Genomic DNA, 24,098 nt, shown 5'->3' on the forward strand with positions numbered 1-24,098 from the left:
TAGGTAGAGCAATCAGTTTATTCCCAACATCCAACGTGTTTCGCGCAGGTGCGCTTCATCAGGGAAACATAATAAAGGCACCTCTTATGTGACCATTAAACAGGATATGTACACATTGAGAAATCTCTCTATGTTCTCAATGATAACGTCTATAAAATGACCAAAAAGTAAGTCTGCCCCTTACCTGCAATCTGACTCTGTCCTTGTGGATTAAAAGGACTCGATGCAGAGGTCAGGGAGGGCCGTGGACTCTGAGTTGGGACACCCACTCTCATACTGGGATGAGGAATGCGCCCTAAATCACTGAGGCGCTCAGAGAACAAACTAGGCTTAGAGTCATCAAGCTTCTGTCTGTGCCCTAGAAACAGCAAATCATAAAATTAGAATTAATATGACTGATGCCAGCATCAAACCTTCCATACAAAATATCCTTCCATACCAAATCCAGGATACAATATGCCTGGGATATAAAAAAAAAATAATAAGTTACCCCCGATTTCAACTTTACCTAAAATGACTCAATAATAAAAAATAAAAAAAATTCGGCAAAAAGATAATAATTTCTAAAGGAAATAATACAACATGTACTGTACTAAAAAATAATGGGCTTATTGGGGAAAACCCTCGGCCGGCAGGTCTGCATTAATAAAGAGCCGGTTCTGCTTTCTTCAACAACAGGGCCGCCATGTTGTGTTCGAAGTTACATCTAAATGCCATAGTTATCAGCAAGCAAGTCACGTAAACACACAATAAAAGATAAAAAGGGCTGTAAAGCACATTAGCTCAAAGTATTAAAACATATTTCCACAGCATTCCATATGACTAAATAGAAACATAAATAAAATGTAAAAAAAAAAGATTAAATTAATAAAGAAGTAATAAACAAAATGAATAATAAAGGGTGCGTTCACACTACGGAATTCTCGCGGCTGAATTCCGCGAGCGGAGATTCCGCCTGGCGGCCGCCGACTAAAATCCTTCGGCGCTAGGGCCACGGGGCACTGAGCCGTCACCATTGACGGCTATGGTTCGCTCGCGGATTCCGCACAAAGAATGAACATGTTCTTTCTTTGCGCGGAACACTTTCCGCCGCTGAAATTCCGCAGTGTGAACGGGTCTCGCGGAAACCCGTTCACACTAATGTTAAAGTTCACACCGCGGAATTGCGCCCGCGGAATTCCGCGGCAATTCCGTAGTGTGAACGTACCCTTAGAGCGTTGTAGCTTAAAGACTAATATGTTTGGAATGGTTGCCAAACAGTGAAAAAGGAACTGTATGGGAGCCCAAGGCATTGAAAAACACATTCCACATTAAGTTTTAAAAAAAATTTAAATTACCGTAGTAAAAATAAAAATAAACATATATATGTATTGCTCTACAACTATTGGAATCAATAAAAAATAAAAAAATAAATCTAAAGGGGTTATCCAGGAAAAAAACTTTTTATATATATATCAACTGGCTCCAGAAAGTTAAACAGATTTGTAAATTACTTCTATTAAAAAATCGTAATCCTTTCAGTACTTATGAGCTTCTGAAGTTAAGGTTGTTCTTTTCTGTCTAAGTGCTCTCTGATGTCATGTGTCGCGGGAACCGCCCAGTTTAGAAGCAAATCTCCATAGCAAACCTCTTCTAAACTGGGTGGTTCCCGAGACACGTGTCATCGGAGATTACTTAGACAGAAAAGAACAACCTTAACTTCAGAAGCTCATAAGTACTGAAAGGATTAAGATTTTTTAATAGAAGTAATTTACAGCATCGGCTGTCCGGGCATGCTGGGAATTGTGGTTTTGCAACATCTGGAGGTCCGCAGGTTGAAGACCACTGATGAAGGGATTGACAGGCGGTGATGATAAAGGAGGGGGGGGGGGATGATGACGAAGGCCGCAGTGGTCTTCAACCTGCGGACATCCAGGGGTTTCAAAACTACAACTCCCAGCATGCCTGGACAGCCGATGGCTGTCCAGGCATGCTGGGAGTTGTAGTTTTGCTCCATCTGGAGGTCCGCAGGTTGAAGACCACTGATGAAGGGATTGACAGGCGGTGATGATGAAGGGGGGGGGGGGATGATGACGGGGGTCTGGATGATGACGGGGATCTGGATGATGACATGGGGGGTCTGGATGATTACATGGGGGGGATGATGTATTTCCCACCCTAGGCTTATAGTCGAGTCAATAACTTTTCCTGGGTTTTTGGGGTAAAATTAGGGGCCTTGGCTTATATTGGTCGGCTTAGGGGTCGGCTTATACTCGAGTATATACGGTACTGTGGCTACGTGCTAGATCTGCTTCTCCATGGTCCGATTAAAGCTGTAGCTACTTATTTCTATGATAACCAATAGCGTTGAAAAACAGAAGGGGCCCACATTTTCTGGCCCATCTTTAATCGCCCTACTGGAGTATCTGAGGATCTGGAAGATCTGAGTATAGAGTGACTATAAGTGAGTGTCTCTTCAGGACGTGTCCTGTCCTGTATTACGTACAAAGCCATTTGATTTGAATGAACATAATGTAATTCTTGATTTTCCCAGCGGTGGCGCTGTAAGAAAAATGAACACTTACAGTCAGGTTTCCCTACAGATTGTTGCTGATCACTGAGGGTTCCAGCAGCAACATAGGGGGGTATGTATGAAGCTTTTTACCCTGTTTTTTTGTCTGTGATTTGTCGCAATTTTTCCTTTATGTAATTTTTTGCGACAAACAATTGCGCCAAATGGTTTAGAACAAAATCACTGATTTCACTTTGTTGTCAGTTGTGATTTCAGTTACAATCATTCTTTGGTCTGGAATTCATTAATTGCAACTTTTTGATTTGGCGCAAGTTTAGGCGCAAATACCTTCATTTAGGCGCAAATCTACACGATGAATAAAGTGACAGAGAAAATAGCTACAAGAATAGAACGTCCCAAAGTCAGATTTACTGGCTGGAATTCTGGGGTCTGCGCCTTTTGTAGGGCTACATTTGTGCCAAAATTACAAACTTGGGTACGACAATTGATAATTTTGGCGCAAATATGCTCCATTTGACGCAAAAAAACATACATAAAATCACACATTGCTACACCATTATTGATACATGTCCCCCATAGTCTGTACTCAACTACTCATCAATGGACCCTTATAACAAAAAAGAGTCTAACAATTAGGCAAAACCCCTTTAAAGGGGTACTCCGGTGAAAACCTTTTTTCTCTTAAATCAACTGGTGGCAGAAAGTTAAACATATTTGTAAATTACTTCTATTAAAAAAGCTTAATCCTTCCTGTACTTATTAGCTGCTGAATACTACAGAGGAAATTCTTTTCGGAATGCTCTCTGATGACATCATGAGCACAGTTCTCTCTGCTGACATTATTATAATAATAATAACGCTTTATTTATTGTTGTCCTTAGTGGGATTTGAACCCAAGTCCCCAGCACTGCAAGGCAGCAGTGCTAACCACTGAGCCACCATGCTGCCCTTATATAGCATATATCTGCTATGCATCTGCTATGTATCTGCTCTGCATGGTTGCTAAAATGGACAGAGATGTCAGCAGAGAGCACTGTGCTCGTGATGTCATCAGTGTTCCAAAAAGAAAGGAATTTCCTCTGTAGCATTCAGCAGCTAATAAGTACTGGAAGGATTAAGATTTTTTAATAGAAGTAATTTACAAATATGTTTAACTTTCTGCCACCAGTTGATTTAAAAGAAAAAAGGTTTTCACCGGAGTACCCCTTTAAGTTTTTCAAGCTCAGTTCTATATACAGGAAATCGGTAAATCTTATAAATAATAGAAGGCTGGGGGTGGGAATGGGAGTAATAACTCCTGTGACTTGTAGTTTATCATAACACATTACATAAGAGGCTGATGGAAATTGGGGCCAAGAAGAACATAACATTTTCGCGCAATGCCCCCCGGGCTACGAGCACTTGCTAAACTCCTCTGCTCTTCTGTGAAACTAATAAAAGACAATATAAAAGTTGGAGTGTTTGTGTGCCAGGGGAAAGCCGAACATGCATGATGGTATTGTTGTTGTTGTTGTTGTTAAAAGATTTCAAAGAAGATTGGGCCAAGTAAAGAATGTCACGCCATGTTCCCAACCCACTCCACCACCTGACTCTTCGAGGAAGGAGACAGGACAATAGTATCTTCAAGTCTTCGATTTAGTGTTCCAAAATAAATAGTGAGGATACATGTTGTTCTGTTAGGCTGTTAATACATATTATCTGCTATTTTTAACTCTACAGTGCCCCATGGAACTGGATTTACTGGTGTGACTTGTTTAATCTAAGACTGTTCGCTTTTAACTGGAGGCCGGGGTCCAATGCATGATGCGGGATCATATTTTACCAGGTCAAAATTATTATCAAAAAGGTAAGTGTTTAGGTAATACGACAGAAGGCTACGGAGATTGTGGGCCCTTGGGAGATCACAGTGGACCCCTTGTTCGCCCCAACCATGGCCCGGCTCCAACAATCCCTGGAGACCCCAGCATGCTCCGAGATCTGCGCTGTGCCTATGTGAAGTCTGATCATAGATATGTAGATTCTCCATACTACTACTCTACCATTCTATGTGTGAATATATGGCTAGTGGCTGCCATCGTTGCCAAAGGTCTTCATTTTGGTGGGAGCATCTTGTGTATCGAGCTGGACAAAAAAAAATCAGGGTTATTCAAACCCATATTTCTGTAGACATTAATGTTGGTAAGTGTAGGCTATGGGTCCCAGAAATCTCCAGTCATGGTCTTGGTTCTCATTTTACAGGTTCCAGTTTTGGCAAAATAAAAGTATGACCAAGAGGTGTGAACAGGGTCTTAGTACTTCAAGGGTAAGGACTGAGTAAGGCTGGGTTCACACCACGTTTTTGCAATACAGTTTTTTTTTCAGTTTTTTGATTAAAAAAACGGATTCCTCAAAACCTGACTAAACTGTATCAAAACATAAGTTTTATCTGTATACGTTTGAAAAATGATGTCCGGTTGCATCCGTTTTTAAGAAAAAAAAACGCATACGTTTTGAACTTTTCACTCCATTATGAATAAAGTTTCACTTGTTTGTTTGAAATTCCAAGAAAAAAAACTGTGCAAAGTCAAAAACCGTATGGTAAAAACTGGATGGAACCGTACGCACATACAGTTCTGTACGGTTCCCATTGACTCCCATGTTAAAAAAAAACGTATACGGGTCAATACGGTTTTTCACCTGGACCAAAGGCCACGGCCACCTAGGCCACGGTTTTCTGTCCAGAAAAAAAAAGTAAAAAACCGTGTGGTGTGAAAAACGGAGACAACCGTATGCAATATGGTGCTTAAGGTTTTGAATGGAAAGTCTATGGGCACGGTTTTCTGTACAGTTGCATACGTTTTTTTTTTAAACCGTATCCAAAAACTGTATAAAAAACCGTGGTGTGAACCCACCCTAAGAGATATAGTAAGAACCTGTTTGACCTTAATGGTCATCAATGCATGATCGATTGGAGTGCTACAGTTCCTTGCTTCTGATGTGCATGAGGATCCTAGGGGGGCCATGAACATACATTCTTTGAAAAAACCCTTTTAGGCCTTAGAAAGACTTGTAAGTATAGATGTGTTTCCACTAAGGTTTAAAGGGGTATTCCAGGCCAAAACTTTTTTTTATATATCAACTGGCTCCGTAAAGTTAAACAGATTTGTAAATTACTTCTATTAAAAAATCTTAAACCTTCCAATAGTTATTAGCTTCTGAAGTTGAGTTGTCGTTTTCTGTCTAACTGCTCTCTGATGACTCATGTCCCGGGAGCTGTGCAGTTACTATGGGGATATTCCCCCATCATGCACAGCTCCCGGGACGTGACATCATCATTGAGCAGTTAGACAGTAAACTTCAGAAGCTAATAACTATTGAAAGGATTAAGATTTTTTAATAGAAGTAATTTACAAATCTGTTTAACTTCCCAGAGCCAGTTGATAGCGGCACTGCGCTATCATTATAGCACAGAGCGACGCGCAATGACGCGCAATACAGGGGCCGGAGCATCGTTACGTCACGGCTCCGCCCCTCATGACATCACGGCCTGCCCCTTTCAATACAAGTCTATGGGATATGGGAGGGGGCGTGGCGACCTGCCATAGACTTGCATTAAGGGGACGGGCTGTGATGTCACGAGGGGCGGAGCCATGACGTCACGTGGCTCCGTCCCCTGTATCGCCCGTCATTACGCACAGAGCGAACACGCTCTGTGCTGTAATGATAGCGGGGTTCCGCAGTGGGGATCCCGGGGCTCCCCAGCAGCGGGACCGCGGCGATCTGACATCTTATCCCCTATCCTTTGGATAGGGGATAAGATGTCTAGGGGCGGAGTACCCCTTTAATGATGATGTCACGTCCCGGGAGCTGTGCATGCTGGGAGAATATCCCCATAGGAGCTGCACAGCTCCTGGGACGTGAGTCATCAGAAAGCAGTTAGACAGAAAAAAAACAACTCAACTTCAGAAGCTAATAACTATTGCAAGGATTAAGATTTTTTAATCGAAGTCATTTACAAATCTGTTTTACTTTCCGGAGCCAGTTGATATATAAAAAAAAGTTTTGGCCTGGAATACCCCTTTAAGTTAAAAGTGATCTTCAGGAAACAAGGAAGAACATTTTATAGGGTGCCTCAAAAAAAAAGTCCTAAAATTGTTGCCAACCTCATTTGGATTGTAGGACACCTAGACTCATGCCGCCTAGCTCACATGAACTCCAAAGCCTATATTTTCTTTTCCTTTTATGCTTTTACCATCTGCATATCAGGCAACCGAAAAAAAAAATACAAAATTAAAAATAAAATAAAAATATAAAACTGAAGCTGTCACTCAGGCACCAGCCATGTTTATTGCCGATACTGTTTGCAATAACAGATAAGATGCTGCGGTCGCTCCTGGCGTTGCGAGCAGCATGGGACGGCTACATCTGTGTTTCTCACAATATTTGAGGTGGAAGTCAGATAAAGCTGTTCTGCAATAAACATCTGTGTGTGAGTGATAGGTCCCCGTCTCACACACTGGTGCGAGCAGAACAGCGAGGAGGGGGCCCGAAATGTCATAAAGAGACAGCAGGGCCTCCTGTGGTTTGGAAACAGGAAATGTGCAAAACAAAGATCAAGCAGGGTCCCGGCACAAGCAATAAAAACACGAAAGACTCACAGGCCAAACAAATATCACAGTCCCGGAGAGAGAGCGGCTCAGGCTGGGTTCACATCACGTTTTTGCCATACTGTTTTCAATCAGTTTTTCTAAAGAAATCCGTATGGCAAAAAAAACTGATGGAACAGTATGGGAAAAAGTAAACCGTATGCGTTTTTAAACAGTATACTGTTTTTAAAAGTGCATACAGTTCCGTCAGTTTTTATAGAAAAAAAAACCCATACGTTTTTGAAAATGTTGTCCATTTTTAATGGGAGGGGTCTTGGGTGGAGACTTTAGGATTCAAACGCGCATGTGCAAAGTAAAAACGTATACGTATACATATGGAACCGTATACATGTGCGTTTCCCATTGACGTCCATGTTAAAAAAACGTTTGCGGTTGCAGTACGGTTTTTAAACCGGAGACAAAATCATGGTCAACCACGGTTTTGACTCCGGTTTAAAAACTGTACTGCAACCGCATACGTTTTTTTTTTAACATGGACGTCAATGGGAAACGCACATGTATACAGTTCCATACGGAAAAAATGTATACGTTTTTACTTTGCACATGCGTATTTGAATCCTAAAGTCCCCACCCAAGACCCCTCCCATTAAAAATGGACAAAATTTTCAAAAACGTATGGTTTTTTTTCTATAAAAACTGACGGAACTGTATGCACTTTTAAAAACAGTATACTGTTTAAAAACGCATACGGTTTACTTTTTTCCATACTGTTCCATCCGTTTTTTGCCATACGGTTTTCTTTAGAAAAACGGATTGAAAACAGTATGGCAAAAACGTAGTGTGAACCCAGCCTTATTCTCCCAAAAAGTTTTATGCCACAGACAGATAGGAAGACACCGCTGTAGACAATGATGGATTCGCCCCGATGTTTTATCTTCCTTCGTTATGCGGCCCAAAGTGATCTACTGTTCCATAGAAATACTTATTCTACTTATTTATCAAAGGATTTATGTGGTTTTTTTTCACGTAACTTTGGCGCAATACTTTGGCACAGTGGGGGAAATTTATCAAAACCTGTGAAAAGGAAAAGTTGCCCAGTTGCCCATAGCAACCAATCAGATTGCTTCTTTCATTTTGTCAAAAATGAAAGGAGCCATCTGATTGGTTGCTATGGGCAACTTTTCCTCTGAACAGGTTTTGATAAATCTCCCCCAGTGTCTTTTTTTTTTTTTGCGCCAAAGTTTGGCGCATCTTCTCCACTGTCATTTTTACACGAGGGGAAATTTATCCAAACCTGTGAAAAGGAAAAGTTGCCCATAGCAACCAATCAGATCGCTTCTTTCATTTTGCAGAGGCCTTGTCAAAAATGAAAGGAGCGACCTGATTGGTTGCTATGGGCAACTGGGCAACTTATCCTCTGAACAGGTTTTGATAAATCTCCGCCAGTGTCTTTTTTTTTTTTTTTGCGCCAAAGTTTGGCGCATCTTCTCCACTGTCATTTTTTTACAACTTTCTCAAAATCACACGAGGGGAGATTTATCAAAACCTGTGCAGAGGCAAAGTTGCCCAGTTGCCCATAGCAACCAATCAGATCGCTTCTTACTTTCTTAACAAGGCTTATGCAAAATGAAAGAAGGGATCTGATTGGTTGCTATGGGCAACTGGGCAACTTTGCCTCTGCACAGGTTGTGATAAATCTCCCCCACGGTCCTGTGTGTGATTTTAACTTTAGTCAGTAATTCATCATTTGTGCCAATCGATCTTTGGCGCAAATCATTTTTTTTTTTTTTGGGGTGCAAATCCCCGCCAGGAAATTTTGCACATAGAAAACACACTTAGCAATGTCAGAAAATGTAAAGGCGTCAAAATACATTAAAACATTTTTTTTTTTTTTTGGGAAAGCAGCGACGCCTCCGGGGCTGCGCAATACTATCCTGCGACATAGTTGTCTCTGAGGAACCTTCACCCTCCGTTGAGCCAGCATTGGACATGGCCGCACAGGCTCAGGAAAGGTAAAGCACTAAAGCAGTGGTCTCCAACCTGCGGACCTCCAGATGTTGCAAAACTACAACTCCCAACATGCCCGGACAGCCAACGGCTGTCCGGGCATGCTGGGAATTGTAGTTTTGCAACATCTGGAGGTCCGCAGGTTGGAGACCACTGCACTAAAGTAACTAAAAAAATACCCAAGTTGAAAATAAAATCCATTTCGCATGGTGGCTATAAACCCCACAATAGAAAATAACTCATGTCGCTTGCTGATATACTGCAGGAGGGACTCCAAAATGGCTGCACAAGGGGTAAAATACGCGTCCTCTGTGGTGGTAAGTTCTGTGTAAAAGGCGCTGTGAACAGCTGATTTCAACATTTGAGCCAAAATTACTAACAACGTGCACCAAATGATAAATTTGGGGCATGTCCACGAAAACCAAAGTGGAAAAAAAAAAGGGTAAAAAGAAACTGTCAACAGGTAAAATTGATAAATAACCCCCGATGACTATAGACATGAAGAACATCAGTCAGAACCATCCATTTCACCTGCTTTTCCGGATTATCAGTCATTATTCTAGGTTTCCACACAGGCTTTTGTCTGGCGTTTTTTTTTTTTTTTTGGAGAACTGTTAGGGTGCAGGCAAAAACCGCGTTTTTGCCTACGGTCGTGAAACCGCATACGGCCGGAAGCGCAGCCGACAGGAGGCTGCGGTTCACTCCGACCGGCTCATAGATATGCATTAAATACGGTTCCCGAATATGGCTGAGTGCGGGCGCCGCGATTAAGCCCCGCTCCCCCTCCTCCCAGCCGTATTCGGGAACCGTAAGTACAAAACGTGGTGTGAAAGCACACTTACTGTCGTTTTTGAGCCAAAGCCATGAATTGATTCAAAAATGATAGGGAATATAAAGGAAGGACTTAGGCTAAGTTCAGACTACGGAATTTCCGCCTGCAATTCCTCTTTGAAATTGCAGGCGGAAATTCCGCTTGCTATAATTCATAGTGTAGTGAATGGGTTTCCGTTCACAAATTCACACTTCGGAATTTGTGAAGCGGAATTTGTGAACGGAAAATCCGCTTGGAAATTTCCGCGTTGCTCTTTCTTCAGGCGAAAATCCACGCGGAACACATTGCAGTCTATTGGAGACTGCGGTGTCCGCGCGGTCCTAGTGCCAACTGATTCAGTCAGCGCTGGCCACACTCGGAATCTCCGGGCGGAAATTTTCTGCCCCGAGATTCCGTAGTCTGAACCTAGCCTTATAGTTCTCCTTCCTACTGGATCCACTTCCGGCTTTGGCTCAAAAACGGCAGTAACAGTTCTCCAAAAAAGACACCAGACAAAAACATGTGTTTTCTGAGGTCAGGGTAGGGTTAAAAAAATTTGTTTCAATATACTTAGGGTACGTTCAGACGAGCGGATTTACAGCGTATTTTACGCTGTGGATCCGCCGCTGAAGGACCTCTGTATGGTGCATTTACATGTGCCTGCTCGGAGCGGCAATACGCCGCTACGAGCAGACACACTGCGATGTGTGAGTCGCGGCGCGCATGCGCAGTATACTCGCACATCACAGAAGCTCTCGGCCTAGCTCATAGAGCAGGGGGAGCGGCAACGATTTGTGCAAGTACACCGCGCATGCGCAGCAACTCGCACATCGCTTCAGTGTCTGCACGTAGCAGCGTATTGCCGCTCCGAGCAGGCACATGTATAGGCCGCATACAGAGGTCCTTCAGCGGCGGATCCGCAGTGTAATATACGCTGTAAATCCGCTCGTCTGAACGTACCGAGTCTTGAAAAATTCTTGTCATTTAGATATCTTCACTCAGAGGACACATGACTATGGCAGCGAATCATAGTATGACCCTCTAGATACAGGGTTTCCCAACCAGGGTGCCTCCAGATGTTTAATCAAAAATAACTTTTGGACTCATTTACTATAGTTAAAATAACAATTTTATTGTATCCATTAAAAACAAGGTAAGACATGTTCCAGTCTCCCCCCCCCCCCCCCCCCTTGTGGGGGTTTCTTCCCGTGTGTTTTCCATGTCTTACCTTGTTTTTAATGGATACAATAAAATTGTTATTTTAACTATTTAACTATAGTAAATGACTCCAAAAGTTATTTTTGATTATACATTTTGTGTAGGAGGTCATGTATGAAGCCCTAATCCTTATGCGTTATCCGTTTCCTTATGACATAACAATCTGCCAGGGACATATATACATATATATATATATAAATATATATATATATATATATATAATTGCAGTATATATATATATATATATATATATATATATATATATCCCGGTATTTATTTATGATTATTCATTGTAGGATATATTCAGTGTAGTTTGCTATTTTAACTAATTGCCTCCAGATGTTGCAAAACTACAACTCCCAGCATGCCCGGAGTTGCTGGGAGTTGTAGTTTTGCAACAGCTGGAGGCACCCTAGTTGGGAAACATTGCTCTAGTTGCACTTGTTATGTCCAGTTTGGAGACCACTGCTGGAGGTCCACAGTTTGGAGACCACTGCTGGAGGTCCACAGTTTGGAGACCACTGGAGGTCCACAGTTTGGAGACCACAGCTGGAGGTCCACAGTTTGGAGACCACTGCTGGAGGGCCACAGTTTGGAGACCATTGCTGTCCACAGTTTGGAGACCACTGCTCTACGTTAAAGGCACCTAAAGCAGATCTACAGTGGGATGACCCCCCCCCCCCCCCCCCAACAAACAGCCCCTATATCTCAACTTTCTGGGTTGTTGTGGGTGTTCCATGGGTTGCTTGGAGATAACTACAGTTATACTTGTATATTTATACATTACAGTTTATTCAGTGTCAGGCCAGGAATATTTTATATTGAGTATATTCTAGAACAGTGGTCTCCAACCTGCGGACCTCCAGATGTTGCAAAACTACAACTCCCAGCATGCCCGGACAGCCAACGGCTGTCCGGGCATGCTGGGAGTTGTAGTTTTGCAACATCTGGAGGTCCGCAGATTGAAGACCACTGTTCTAGAACTACATCAGGCACAAGCCTATGGCACACATCATACTGTGGCCCTCTAAATGTAATACCCAACGGGTTGCGCAACGACTGGATGTTATGTTTCGGTTACGCAATGTGTTACATGGCGTCCATCCACACCAATTGGACATACATGTAATGCACTAGCAAGCCAGGTCCTCTAAAAAGACATAGGGGGAGATTCATCGAAACCTGTCCAGAGGAAAAGTTGCCCAGTTGCCCATAGCAACCAATCAGATCGCTCCTTTCATTTTTAACAAGGCCTATGCAAAATGAAAGAAGCCATCTGATTGGTTGCTATGGGCAACTCAGCAACTTTCCTCTGGACAGGTTTTGATAAATCTCCTCCTATAGTATGGGACAAGGGTCCCAAAACTGTGGACCTCCAGATGTTACAAGGCTACAACTCGTTGGCCATCTTGGCATGTTGGGAGTCGTGATTTCGCAACATCTGGAGGTCCGTAGTTTGGAGACCACTGCTCTATGCTAAAGGCACCTTAAGCCGATCTACAGTGGGGTAACCCCCAACAAACAGCAGATTTAGAGGAAACGTTGCTGAGTTGCCCATAGCAACCAACCAGATCGCTTCTTTCATTGTTCAGAGACCTTGTTAAAAATGAAAGAATCTGATTGGTTGCTATGGGCAACTGGACAACTTTTCTACGGGACAGGTTTTGATAAATCTCCCCCACTTCCTGGACCAATGTTTCCCAACCAGGGTACCTCCAGCTGTTGCAAAACTACAACTACAACTTTTTTTGGAACACAGAGCTCTCTGCTGACATCACGAGCATAGTGCTCTCTGCTGACACCTCTGTTCATTTTAAGAACTGTCCAAAGTAGGAGAAAATCCCCATAGAAAACATATGCTGCTCTGGACAGTTCCAAAAATGGACAGAGATGTCAGCAGAGAGCACTGTGCTCATGATGTCAGCAGAGAGCACTGTGTTTTAAAAAGAAAATAATTTCCTCTGTAGTATTCCGCAGCTAATAAGTACTGGAAGGATTAAGATTTTTTAATAGAAGTAATTTACAAATCTGTTTAACTTTCTGGCACCAGTTGATTGAAAAAAAAATGTTTTCCACTGGAGTACCCCTTTAAAGGGGTACTCCGTTGGGAAACATTTTTCTTTTTTTAAATGAACTGGTGCCAGAAAGTGAAACAGATTTGTAAATTACTTCTATTAAAAAATATTTGTCCTTCCAGTACTTCTTAGCAGCTGTATGCTACAGAGGAAATTCTTTTCTTTTTGAATTTCTTTTTCGTCTTGTCCACAGTGCTCTCTGCTGACACCTCTTTCCGTGTCAGGAACCGTCCAGAGCAGCATAGGTTTGCTATGGGGATTTTCTCTTGCTCTGGGCATCAGGTGTCAGCAGAGAGCACTGTGGACAAGCCAAAAAAGAAATTCAAAAAGAAAAGAATTTCCCTCTGTAGCATACAGCTGCTAATAAGTACTGGAAGGGTAAAGATTTTTTAATAAAAGTAATTTACAAATCTGTTTAACTTTCTGGCACCAGTTGATTTAAAAAAAAATAATAATAATAAATAAAATGTTTTATTTTAAGTCTTTAACCCTTTAAGTCTTGCTGTGGCCCCAACAAACAACTTATTGTACAATATATAGATGTCTAACCAAAAATGTTTGTTTCTCATGCCCCCGACTGGTCCCATCACCATCACTAGAGTCCTATTGGACAAAGAAAGAAGAACTGTGCATAAAATTAGATCAAGAGCATATTAAAAAACATATAATTCTCCAGAACAAAAATGTCACATGGTTGGCCGTGTGCTTCCTCTACAGCAGATCCTTATCAGCAGGACTTCTGAAATACACTGTTCACAGGAAAACAGTCTTCTTCTGGTTATCTTACAGTCAATACAGCACTGAAAGGACCACTTTAGCTTAAAGGGGTACTCTACTGCCCGAGCGTCCGGAAAACAATTTGTTCCGAACGCTGGGTGCGGGTGTCGTCGTGACGTCATGGCCGTGTCCCTCGTGACAGCATGCCACGCCCCCTCAATGCAAGTCTATGGGAGGGGGCGTGACGCCCCCTCCCATAGACTTGCATTGAGGGGGCGTGGTGTAACACCGCGAGGGGCGTGGCCGTGACGTCATGACCCCCGCAGCCCGCACCCAGCGTTCTGAACAAAATGTTCTGAACACTGGGGCAATGGAGTACCCCCTTTAAAAGAGTCCTCCGCCCCACATGAGAGCAAGAAGAGTGGAAAGAACCAGTACCTTCTAACTATAGACATGTCAGATACCGTATTAAAAATCAGCAGACATCAAGGAGACCTAAGCTAGATAAAAATGAGCACTGTCTACACATCTTCCTTCAATAGCCGTCGGCTCTATGCTTATTCGGGCAGAGTATTTTTTTTCTCCTTTCTCCTCATACACATGCATGCTCAATTCAGCAGTATGACAGTAGAAAACACTTAAAGGGGTACTCCGGCGGAAACCATTTTTTTTTTTTTTTTTTTTAAATCAACTGGTGCCAGAAAGATAAACAGATTTGTAAATTATTTCTATTAAAAAAAAATCTTAATCCTTCCTGTACTTATTAGCTGCTGAATACTACAGCGGAAATTCTTTTCCATTTGAAACACAGAGCTCTCTGCTGACATCATGACCACAGTGCTCTCTGCTGACATCTCTGTCCATTTTTAGGAACTGTCCAAGGTAAAAGGAAATCCCCATAGCAAACATATGCTGTTCTGGACAGTTTATAAAATGGACAGAGATGTCAGCAGAGAGCACTGTGCTCGTGATGTCAGCAGAGAGCTCTGTATTCCAAAAAGAAAAGAATTTCCGCTGTAGTATTCAGCAGCTAATAAGTACTGGAAGGATTAAGATTTTTTAATAGAAGTAATTTACAAATCTGTTTCACTTTCTGGCACCAGTTGATTTAAAAAAAAAAAAAAAAAAAAAAGTTTTTCACCGGAGTTCCCCTTTAAGTGTTTAAGACTTGTAAATTAGTCCGGGTTCACACCACGTTTTTGCAATACAGTTCCCGTATACGTTTTTTCTTAAATAACGGATGCAACCGGACACCATTTTTAAATTCGTATATGGTTTTCAACCGAATACGGATTAAAATTTGTACACACGTTTTGATAAAGTTTAGTCAGGAATCCGTTTAAAAAAAAAAAAAAAAAAACTGATACGGGAACTGTTTTGCAAAAACGTGGTGTGAACCCAGCCTAAGCCAGACAGTAGAACAGCCAGTGGTAAATGATGAAAGCTTTATTCAGAACCAAGTAAAACGCAAAGCAAGCGGTGCAGCCAGCATAAAACCGCAACAGTAGAGACAGCGTGGACGCGTTTCGGGTAAAGACCCTTCGTCAATGCACTCTAGAACTCATACACAGTCAGGTATATATAGGGATCCAGAAGTGTGGAGGAGGAGCAGGGAGAGAAAACACCGCCCTTTAACCCCTACCTCCCCAAGAACGGATCATCCCGTACACAATACAATCGTGATAAAACACTGACGTAGATAAAAATGCCATCATAGACAGAGAAAAACGAATATTTACATAGAAAATGTTACATATGGAACTGAAGCAAAATTGACATCCATTCTAAAATAATGAAAGAAGAAAAAAGAAAAACACAAAGAAAACAAAAACACCAACACAGTTAGTAATGAAGTATTAAATCTGTTCTGTAATTTAAAGGGGTATTCCAGGAAAAACTTTTTTCTATATATATCAACTGGCTCCAGAAAGTTAAACAGATTTGTAAATTACTTCTATGAAAAAATCTTAATCCTTTCAGTACTTATGAGCTTCTGAAGTTAAGGTTGTTCTTTTCTGTCCAAATCCTCTCTGATGACACGTGTCTCGGGAAACGCCCAGTTTAGAAGCAAATCCCCATAGTAAACCTCTTCTAAAATGGGCGTTTCCCGAGACACGTGTCATCAGAGAGAATTTAGACAGAAAAGAACAACCTTAACTTCAGAAGCTCATAAGTACTGAAAGGATTAAGATTATTTTAATAGAAGTAATTTACAAATCTGTTTAACTTTCTGGAGCCAGTTGATATATATATAAAAAAAAGTTTTTTCCTGGAATATCCCTTTAAGCCAAACGGTTGGGTAGTGTGTAATGTGTGTATCCAAAACACCTCTCTGTTTCGCAGCAACTATACGCGATCCCCACCTCGCCATGGTTTTCATACTAAGAGATATCACCTGAGTGGATGTCACGAAACTTGTAAATTACTCCTATTTAAAAATCTTAATTCTTCCGGTACTAATCAGCTGCTGTATGCTCAAGAGGAAGTTTTCTAGTTCTTTTCAGTCTGACCACAGCGCTCTCTGCTGCCACCTCTCTCTATGTCAGAAACTGTCCACGAGCAAATCACAAAACTACTCCTGCTCTGGTCAGTTCCTGACACGGACAGAGGTGGCACTGCGGTCAGGCTGGAAAGAACTACACAACTTCCTCTGGAGCATACAGCAGCTGATAAGTACTGGAAGGATTAAGATTTTTAAATAGAAGTCATTTACATATCTGTATAACTGTCTGGGACCAGTTGATTTGAAAACATTTATTTTTCATCCGGAGTACCCTTTTAAGTAGTAAGCTAACAATCAGCACTTATACATGTCCACTAGGCGGCCCTGCTTTGTCATTATTTGGCACTGTTGTTAAATGTATCTCTGTATGTCCTAAAATGGACAGAGATGTCAGCAGTGAGAGCACTGTGGTCATGATGTCAGCAGAGAACACTGTGGTCATGATGTCAGCAGAGAGCTCTGTGTTCCAAAAAGAAAATAATTTCCTGTAGTATTCAGTAGCTAATAAGTACTGGAAGGATTAAGATTTTTTAATAGAAGTAATTTACAAATCTGTTTAACTTTCTGGCACCAGTTTATTAAAAAAAAAAAAAAAAGTTTTCCACCGAAGTACCCCTTTAAAGAAGTACTCCAGGACTGGAAAACGTATCCCCTAGTCTAAGGATAGAGGATAAGTTTCCGATTGCAGGGGGGGGGGGGGGGGTCCAATGGGCCCCCCACGATCTCCGGTACGGGGCCCCCAGCAGTTCACAGAAAGGGGGCGTTCCGACCACTGAACTGGTCGTGGAGTACGCCATCGGCTGTCCCGGCATGCTGGGAGTTGTAGTTTTGCAACAGCTGGAGGTTGTAGCAACAGCTGGAGTTGTAGGAGATTGTAGCAACAGCTGGAGTTGTAGGAGGCGGTAGCAACAGCTGGAGGTTGTAGCAACACCTGGAGTTGTAGTTTTGCAACAGCTGGAGGCACGCAGTTTGGAAAACACTGTTCTACACCAGGTAGGGATAAAGCCATAGATGAATAGCTATAGCAGTGGTCTTCAACCTGCGGACCGCCAGATGTTGCAAAACTACAACTCCCAGCATGCCCGGACAGCCAACGGCTGTCCGGGCATGCTGGGAGTTGTAGTTTTGCAACATCTGGAGGTCCGCAGGTTGAAGACCACTCATCTATAGAATAGCTATAGTAAAGCTGTTGAGCCTTTGAGCTGTAGCCTATAATTTCACGGTAGCCGGAAAAAAAAAAAAAGGGACAGACTCCCTTAACATCCATTATAATAACAACTATCCCAACCCAGCAGCTCGCCCGATCCAGCCAAAACACATGCTAATGTCAGCAGTCCACCCGAACGATGAACGGTCACCTCCAATCCCGCTAACAGCTGCCCGTGGAACATGTGTAAGCTGGCCGGGTTCCTAATGCTAGCAATTGTTTTTAGAGCCCGTTTCCACGTCCTTACCGCACCAGCGAGACTTCACAAAAAGCAATTCAAGTGCAGAATTTCGGTCCAACCAAAATAACAGTGCAGACAATGTGACCCGATCGCTTTCAACAGAGCTTAACCTGTGTGGTCCATACGTATTTCTCCCGCACCTCCGGGGAAACACAAAATAATATTCCTGTACGTGTGTAATTAATGTGCGGGCCGGGATGAAGATAAATGCTCCGCGAGATTAGCACCTGTCACATTAAATATGCCATCGCCTGGAACACTCGCAGAATCACGCAACGAGCGAGCTGCAGGGTAGGCCGGGGCGAAGCCTCTGCAGATTTTTTTTTACAGGCTGCTCCTGAGACTGCTGGAAGACAAAGAGTTTCGGAGGGATAATAAAATGTTATAGCCAGGACCCCCTTCCTAGAAGCCCGGGGAAAGAAGGAGCTCGACCTCCCACCAAAAAGAACAGGGAAATGTTTAAACAAGAAGCCTGAAGCTTACAAGCACCGACTATGGTCAATAAATGGTGGACATGATTTACAAGGTGGGACGGACCAGTTACCCGCCTCCATGGCGTACACCAAAGAATTCACCGCCTCTGAAGGTCATCGTGTCATACTTCTACATTATCTGGGTTTATTTTCTCTCCCTATAATTCTTTATTTTTCACATTTCAAGCATAAATACACCATGAAACCGTCCAAGTCTTCTACATTATCGGGGGTCTTTGTCCAGCTTGAATGTTCAAGGCTTTGGTGCAAAACCTACAACTGGACCTTCACCCCAAACACCGATGTCATTATAAGACATTACACTGCATTACTGGGATTCCAACTGTCTCTATCTATCTATCTATCTATCTCATATCTATCTATCTCATATCTATCTCTCTCATATCTATCTATATCATATCTATCTCATATCTATCTATTTCATATCTATCTCACATCTATCTATCTCATATCTATCTATCTATCTATCTCATATCTATCTCATATCTATCTATTTCATGTCTATCTCATATCTATCTATCTATCTCATATCTATCTATCTCATATCTATCTATTTATCTATCTCTATCTATCTCTATCTATCTCATATCTATCTATCTCATATCTATCTATCTCATATCTATCTATCTCATATCCATCTCATATCTATCTATCTCATATCCATCTCATATCTATCTATCTCATATCTATCTATCTATCTATCTCTATCTATCTCATATCTATCTATCTCATATCTATCTATCTATCTCATATCTATCTATCTATGATCATCTATGTCTCCTATCAATCCATTCCCTATGTTTATATCTGGCCAACTATCCATTTCATTTCTAGAAATCTAGTATCTTTTCTAGTAATCCATTTTCTATATTTCTATCTATCTATCTATCTATCTCATATCTATCTATCTATCCATCTATTTAACATAAATCTATCTATTTATCTCATATCTATCTATCTATCTAGCTCATATCTATCTATCTCATATCTATCTATTTATCTATCTCATATCTATCTATCTATCTATCTCATATCTATCTATCTATCTCCTATCTTTCTATCTATCTATCTATCTCCTATCTATCTCATATCTATCTATCTATCTATCTATCTATCTCTCATATCCATCTATCTATCTATCTATCTATCTATCTATCTATCTTTCTCATATCTATCTATCTCATATCTATCTATCTATCTCATATCTATCTATCTCATATCTATCATCTCATATCTATCTATCTATCTCATATCTATCTATCTCATATCTATCTCATATCTATCATCTCATATCTATCTCATATCTATCTATCATCTCATACCTATCTATCTCATATCTATCTATCTATCTATCTATCTCATATCTATCTATCTATCTCATATCTATCTATCTATCTCATATCTATCTATCTATCTCCTATCTTTCTATCTATCTCCTATCTATCTCATATCTATCTATCTATCTATCTCTCATATCCATCTATCTATCTATCTTTCTCATATCTATCTATCTCATATCTATCTATCTATCTCATATCTATCTATCTCATATCTATCTATCTATCTCATATCTATCTATCTCATATCTATCATCTCATATCTATCTATCTATCTATCTCATATCTATCTATCTCATATCTATCTCATATCTATCTCATATCTATCATCTCATATCTATCTCATATCTATCTATCATCTCATACCTATCTATCTCATATCTATCTATCTATCTATCTATCTATCTATCTATCTATCTCATATCTATCTATCTATCTCATATCTATCTATCTATCTCATATCTATCTATCTATCTCATATATACCTATCTATCTCATATCTATCATATCTATCTATCTATATATCTCATATCTATCTATCTATTCCTCTTACTTCAGTGACCAATGATTGGAGGTTTTCTCAACTTTACTCAAATTAAATTTTGGACTCATTTTAAAGTAAGTTAGTAACATTTTTTCCGTTTAAAAATAAAAAAATAATATTAACCCAAAATATCCCTTTACTCTCCAGCTTTTTGGTTTTGTCAATCATTCATTTTCTGCCCAAAACCAGATTACACAGCGGTCTGCCCGCCGGGGGAGACGTGTCGTCCTATCAAAAGCCTCTGGTTCCGCTAACCCTCAGATCACCTTCCCTCATTATGTGCCCTCTCCTGGCCGCCTCACTTTACTTTTTGGCCCGATGTGACACTAACATCAGTGATGGATTCTGGGCAAATTCTTCATGGTGGTTTTGAGGTTTTGAGTACTAAGAAAGTGCGCGACGTGGTGTAATTGACAAACTGTGCTCCAGAACACGTCTGATTTCACGTGTCTACAGGGATTCAGGTTAACTACTTCACTCCTAAAGGTCAAAACAAGTAAAAAGTTGCGCTAAAGAACACTATGCTAGGATAAAAGATACTATTGCAAATGAAGAAGATGCACATAAAATGTTTATGGGTGGTTCAAGCGTACCTGTCGTCAACAAAAACTTTTTATATAATGTAGATAATACCATTATATGTCTATTTGTCATATACATTGGTAAAAAAAAATGTGTATTATTTTGTCCCTACAGCTATTGCATGTCTGTCTCCATGAGGAGTCCAAATACAGGAAGTGAGGGTGGACAAGCAGGGCTCTGTACACTGACGACAAGCACGGCTCTGTACACTGAAGACAAGCAGGGCTCTGTACACTGAGGACAAGCAGGGCTCTGTATACTGAGGACAAGCAGGGCTGTGTACACTGAGGACAAGCAGGGCTCTGTACACTGAGGACAAGTAGGGCTCTGTACACTGAGGACAAGCAGGGCTCTGTACACTGAGGACAAGCAGGGCTCTGTACACTGAGGACAAGCAGGGCTCTGTACACTGAGGACAAGCAGGGCTCTGTACACTGAGGACAAGCAGGGCTCTGTACACTGAGGACAAGCAGGGCTCTGTACACTGAGGACAAGCAGGGCTCTGTACACTGAGGACAAGCAGGGCTCTGTACACTGAGGACAAGCAGGGGCTCTGTACACTGAGGACATGCAGGGATCTGTACACTGAGGACAAGCAGGGGCTCTGTACACTGAGGATAAGAAGGGCTCTGTACACTGAGGACAAGCAGGGCTCTGTATACTGAGGACAAGCAGGGCTCTGTGCACTGAGGACAAGCAGGGGCTCTGTACACTGAGGACAAGCAGGGGCTCTGTACACTGAGGACAAGAAGGGCTCTGTGCACTGAGGACAAGCAGGGCTCTGTGCACTGAGGACAAGCAGAGGCTCTGTACACTGAGGACAAGAAGGGCTCTGTACACTGAGGACAAGCAGGGCTCTGTACACTGAGGACAAGCAGGGGCTCTGTGCACTGAGGACAAGCAGGGGCTCTGTGCACTGAGGACAAGCAGGGGCTCTGTACACTGAGGACAAGAAGGGCTCTGTGCACTGAGGACAAGAAGGGCTCTGTGCACTGAGGACAAGCAGGGCTCTGTACACTGAGGACAAGCAGGGGCTCTGTACACTGAGGACAAGAAGGGCTCTGTACACTGAGGACAAGCAGGGGCTCTGTACACTGAGGACAAGAAGGGCTCTGTACACTGAGGACAAGCAGGGGCTCTGTACACTGAGGACAAGCAGGGGCTCTGTGCACTGAGGACAAGCAGGGCTCTGTGCACTGAGGACAAGCAGGGCTCTGTACACTGAGGACAAGCAGGGCTCTGTACACTGAGGACAAGCAGGGCTGTGCACACTGAAGACAAGTAGGGCTCTGCACACTGAGGACAAGCAGGGCTCTGCACACTGAGGACAAGCAGGGCTCTGTACACTGAGGACAAGCAGGGCTCTGTACACTGAGGACAAGCAGGGCTCTGTACACTGAGGACAAGCAGGACTCTGTACACTGAGGACAAGCAGGGCTCTGTACACTGAGGACAAAGAGGGCTCTGTGCACTGAGGAGAAGCAGGGCTCTGTGCACTGAGGACAAGCAGGGCTCTGTACACGGTGGAAAAGCAGGGCTCTTTGCAGTGCGGACAAGCAGGACTCTGCTCAGTGAGGCTCTATGACACTTCCCTGGCTCACACAGCAGGATGATTTACAAGCCAGGAGCCTGCACAGAGCCCTGCATGTTCCGCCCTCACTTCCTGTATTTGGACTCCTCATAAAGACACACAGGCAATAGCTGCAGGGACAGCATTTTTTCACCCAAAAATATACACATTTTTTAATCAATGTATATTACAAATATACATATAGTGGTATTTTCTACATTACATCAAAAGTTTTCGTTGGCGACATGTACACTTTCAATAAGGATATGAAGCCTGTGGTGAGACTTGGATGAACGGTTACCTTCATGAGCTTCCAATATGGATCCCATGTAAATACACAATCATATCCAAAGCCAACCAGCAACAACAAGTTTACAACAACAATTTAGTAGCCAATGCATAGTTTCAAAAGGCCATGACCATACAGTCAGGTCAAAACACCAATGAGCACCACCATCAATTCCTATTAAAGGGGTACTCCACTAGCCAGCGTTCGGAAAATTTAGTTCCGAATGCTGTGCTTGCGCGGTGGGGGTCGGCAACGCCCCTTGTGATTTCTCCTCTTTCCGAATGCTGTGCTTGCGCGGTGGGGGTCGGCAACGCCCCTTGTGATTTCTCCTCTTTCCGAATGCTGTGCTTGCGCGGTGGGGGTCGGCAACGCCCCTTGTGATTTCTCGCCCCCTCAATGCAAGTCTATGGGAGGGGGCGTGGCATCCGCCACGCCCCCTCCCATAGACTTGCATTGAGGGGGCAGGGTATGACATCACGAGGGGGTGTGGCCGACTCCTGCACAAGCAGAAATTCAGAAGTGGGAGTGTGGAATCCTCTAGAAGTCTATGGGCTTTAATTTGAGGCAGAATTGCGCCAACGGAAATTCTGCCATGTGATTGAATGTGAAAGAAGAGGAGGAGAACAGGGATGGATATATCTAAATGGTGCATCCAGCCAAAGGTTTTACACCACACAAGGAAGAACCTGCCCATTAATAAAAGAAAGAAAAAAAATAGGCAAAAATATCTGATGTACATCTACAGCCGCGATTGCGATTTTTCGGTGGAATACATAAATGTATAATAAAGATTTTCATTTCAACACCAGTATTATGCAGATCTATGGAGCAGGCCGTCATACAACATACTGGAGCTGACTGGTTGCAGCTTCCCAGTATCCAGTGGTGTTAAAGGGGTACTCCCGTGGAAAACTTTTATTTATTTATTTATTTATTTATTTTTTAAATCAACTGGTGCCAGAAAGTTAAACAGATTTGTAAATTACTTCTATTAAAAAATCTTAATCCTTCCAATAGTTATTAGCTTCTGAAGTTGAGTTGCTGTTTTCTGTCTAACTGCTTTCTGATGACTCACGTCCCGGGAGCTGTGCAGCTCCTATGGGGAAATTTTCCCATCATGCAAGGGATATTCTCCCATCATGCACAGCTCCCGGGACGTGACATCATCATTGAGCAGTTAGACAGAAAACTTCAGAAGCTAATAACTATTGGAAGGATTAAGATTTTTTAATAGAAGTAATTTACAAATCTGTTTAACTTTCTGGAGCCAGTTGATATATAAGAAAAAAAGTTTTTGCCTGGAATACCCCTTTAATCCTTCCATTACTTATTAGCTGCTGAATACTACAGAGGAAATGCTTTTCATTTTAGATTTCTCTGATGTCATGAGCTGACCTCTGCTGTC

At 42.2% G+C, this 24,098-nt stretch overlaps 1 protein-coding gene across 2 annotated transcripts in view; it reads right to left on the reverse strand.

The window, feature by feature from the left end:
- RUNX2 (RUNX family transcription factor 2) overlaps nt 1-24,098 on the reverse strand; it is a 107,427-nt gene that overhangs the window by 22,323 nt on the left and 61,006 nt on the right. Inside the window, exon 4 of one of the 2 annotated variants that reach the window (XM_056563925.1) lies at nt 185-358. The exons of the other annotated variant lie outside the window; for it this stretch is intronic. Coding sequence (XP_056419900.1) covers nt 185-358 — 174 coding nt within the window. The remainder of the gene's footprint in view (nt 1-184; nt 359-24,098) is intronic. 2 annotated transcript variants of the gene reach the window in all.

Source organism: Hyla sarda, chromosome 3 (assembly GCF_029499605.1).
Source record: "Hyla sarda isolate aHylSar1 chromosome 3, aHylSar1.hap1, whole genome shotgun sequence".
Taxonomy (NCBI): Eukaryota; Metazoa; Chordata; class Amphibia; order Anura; family Hylidae; genus Hyla; species Hyla sarda.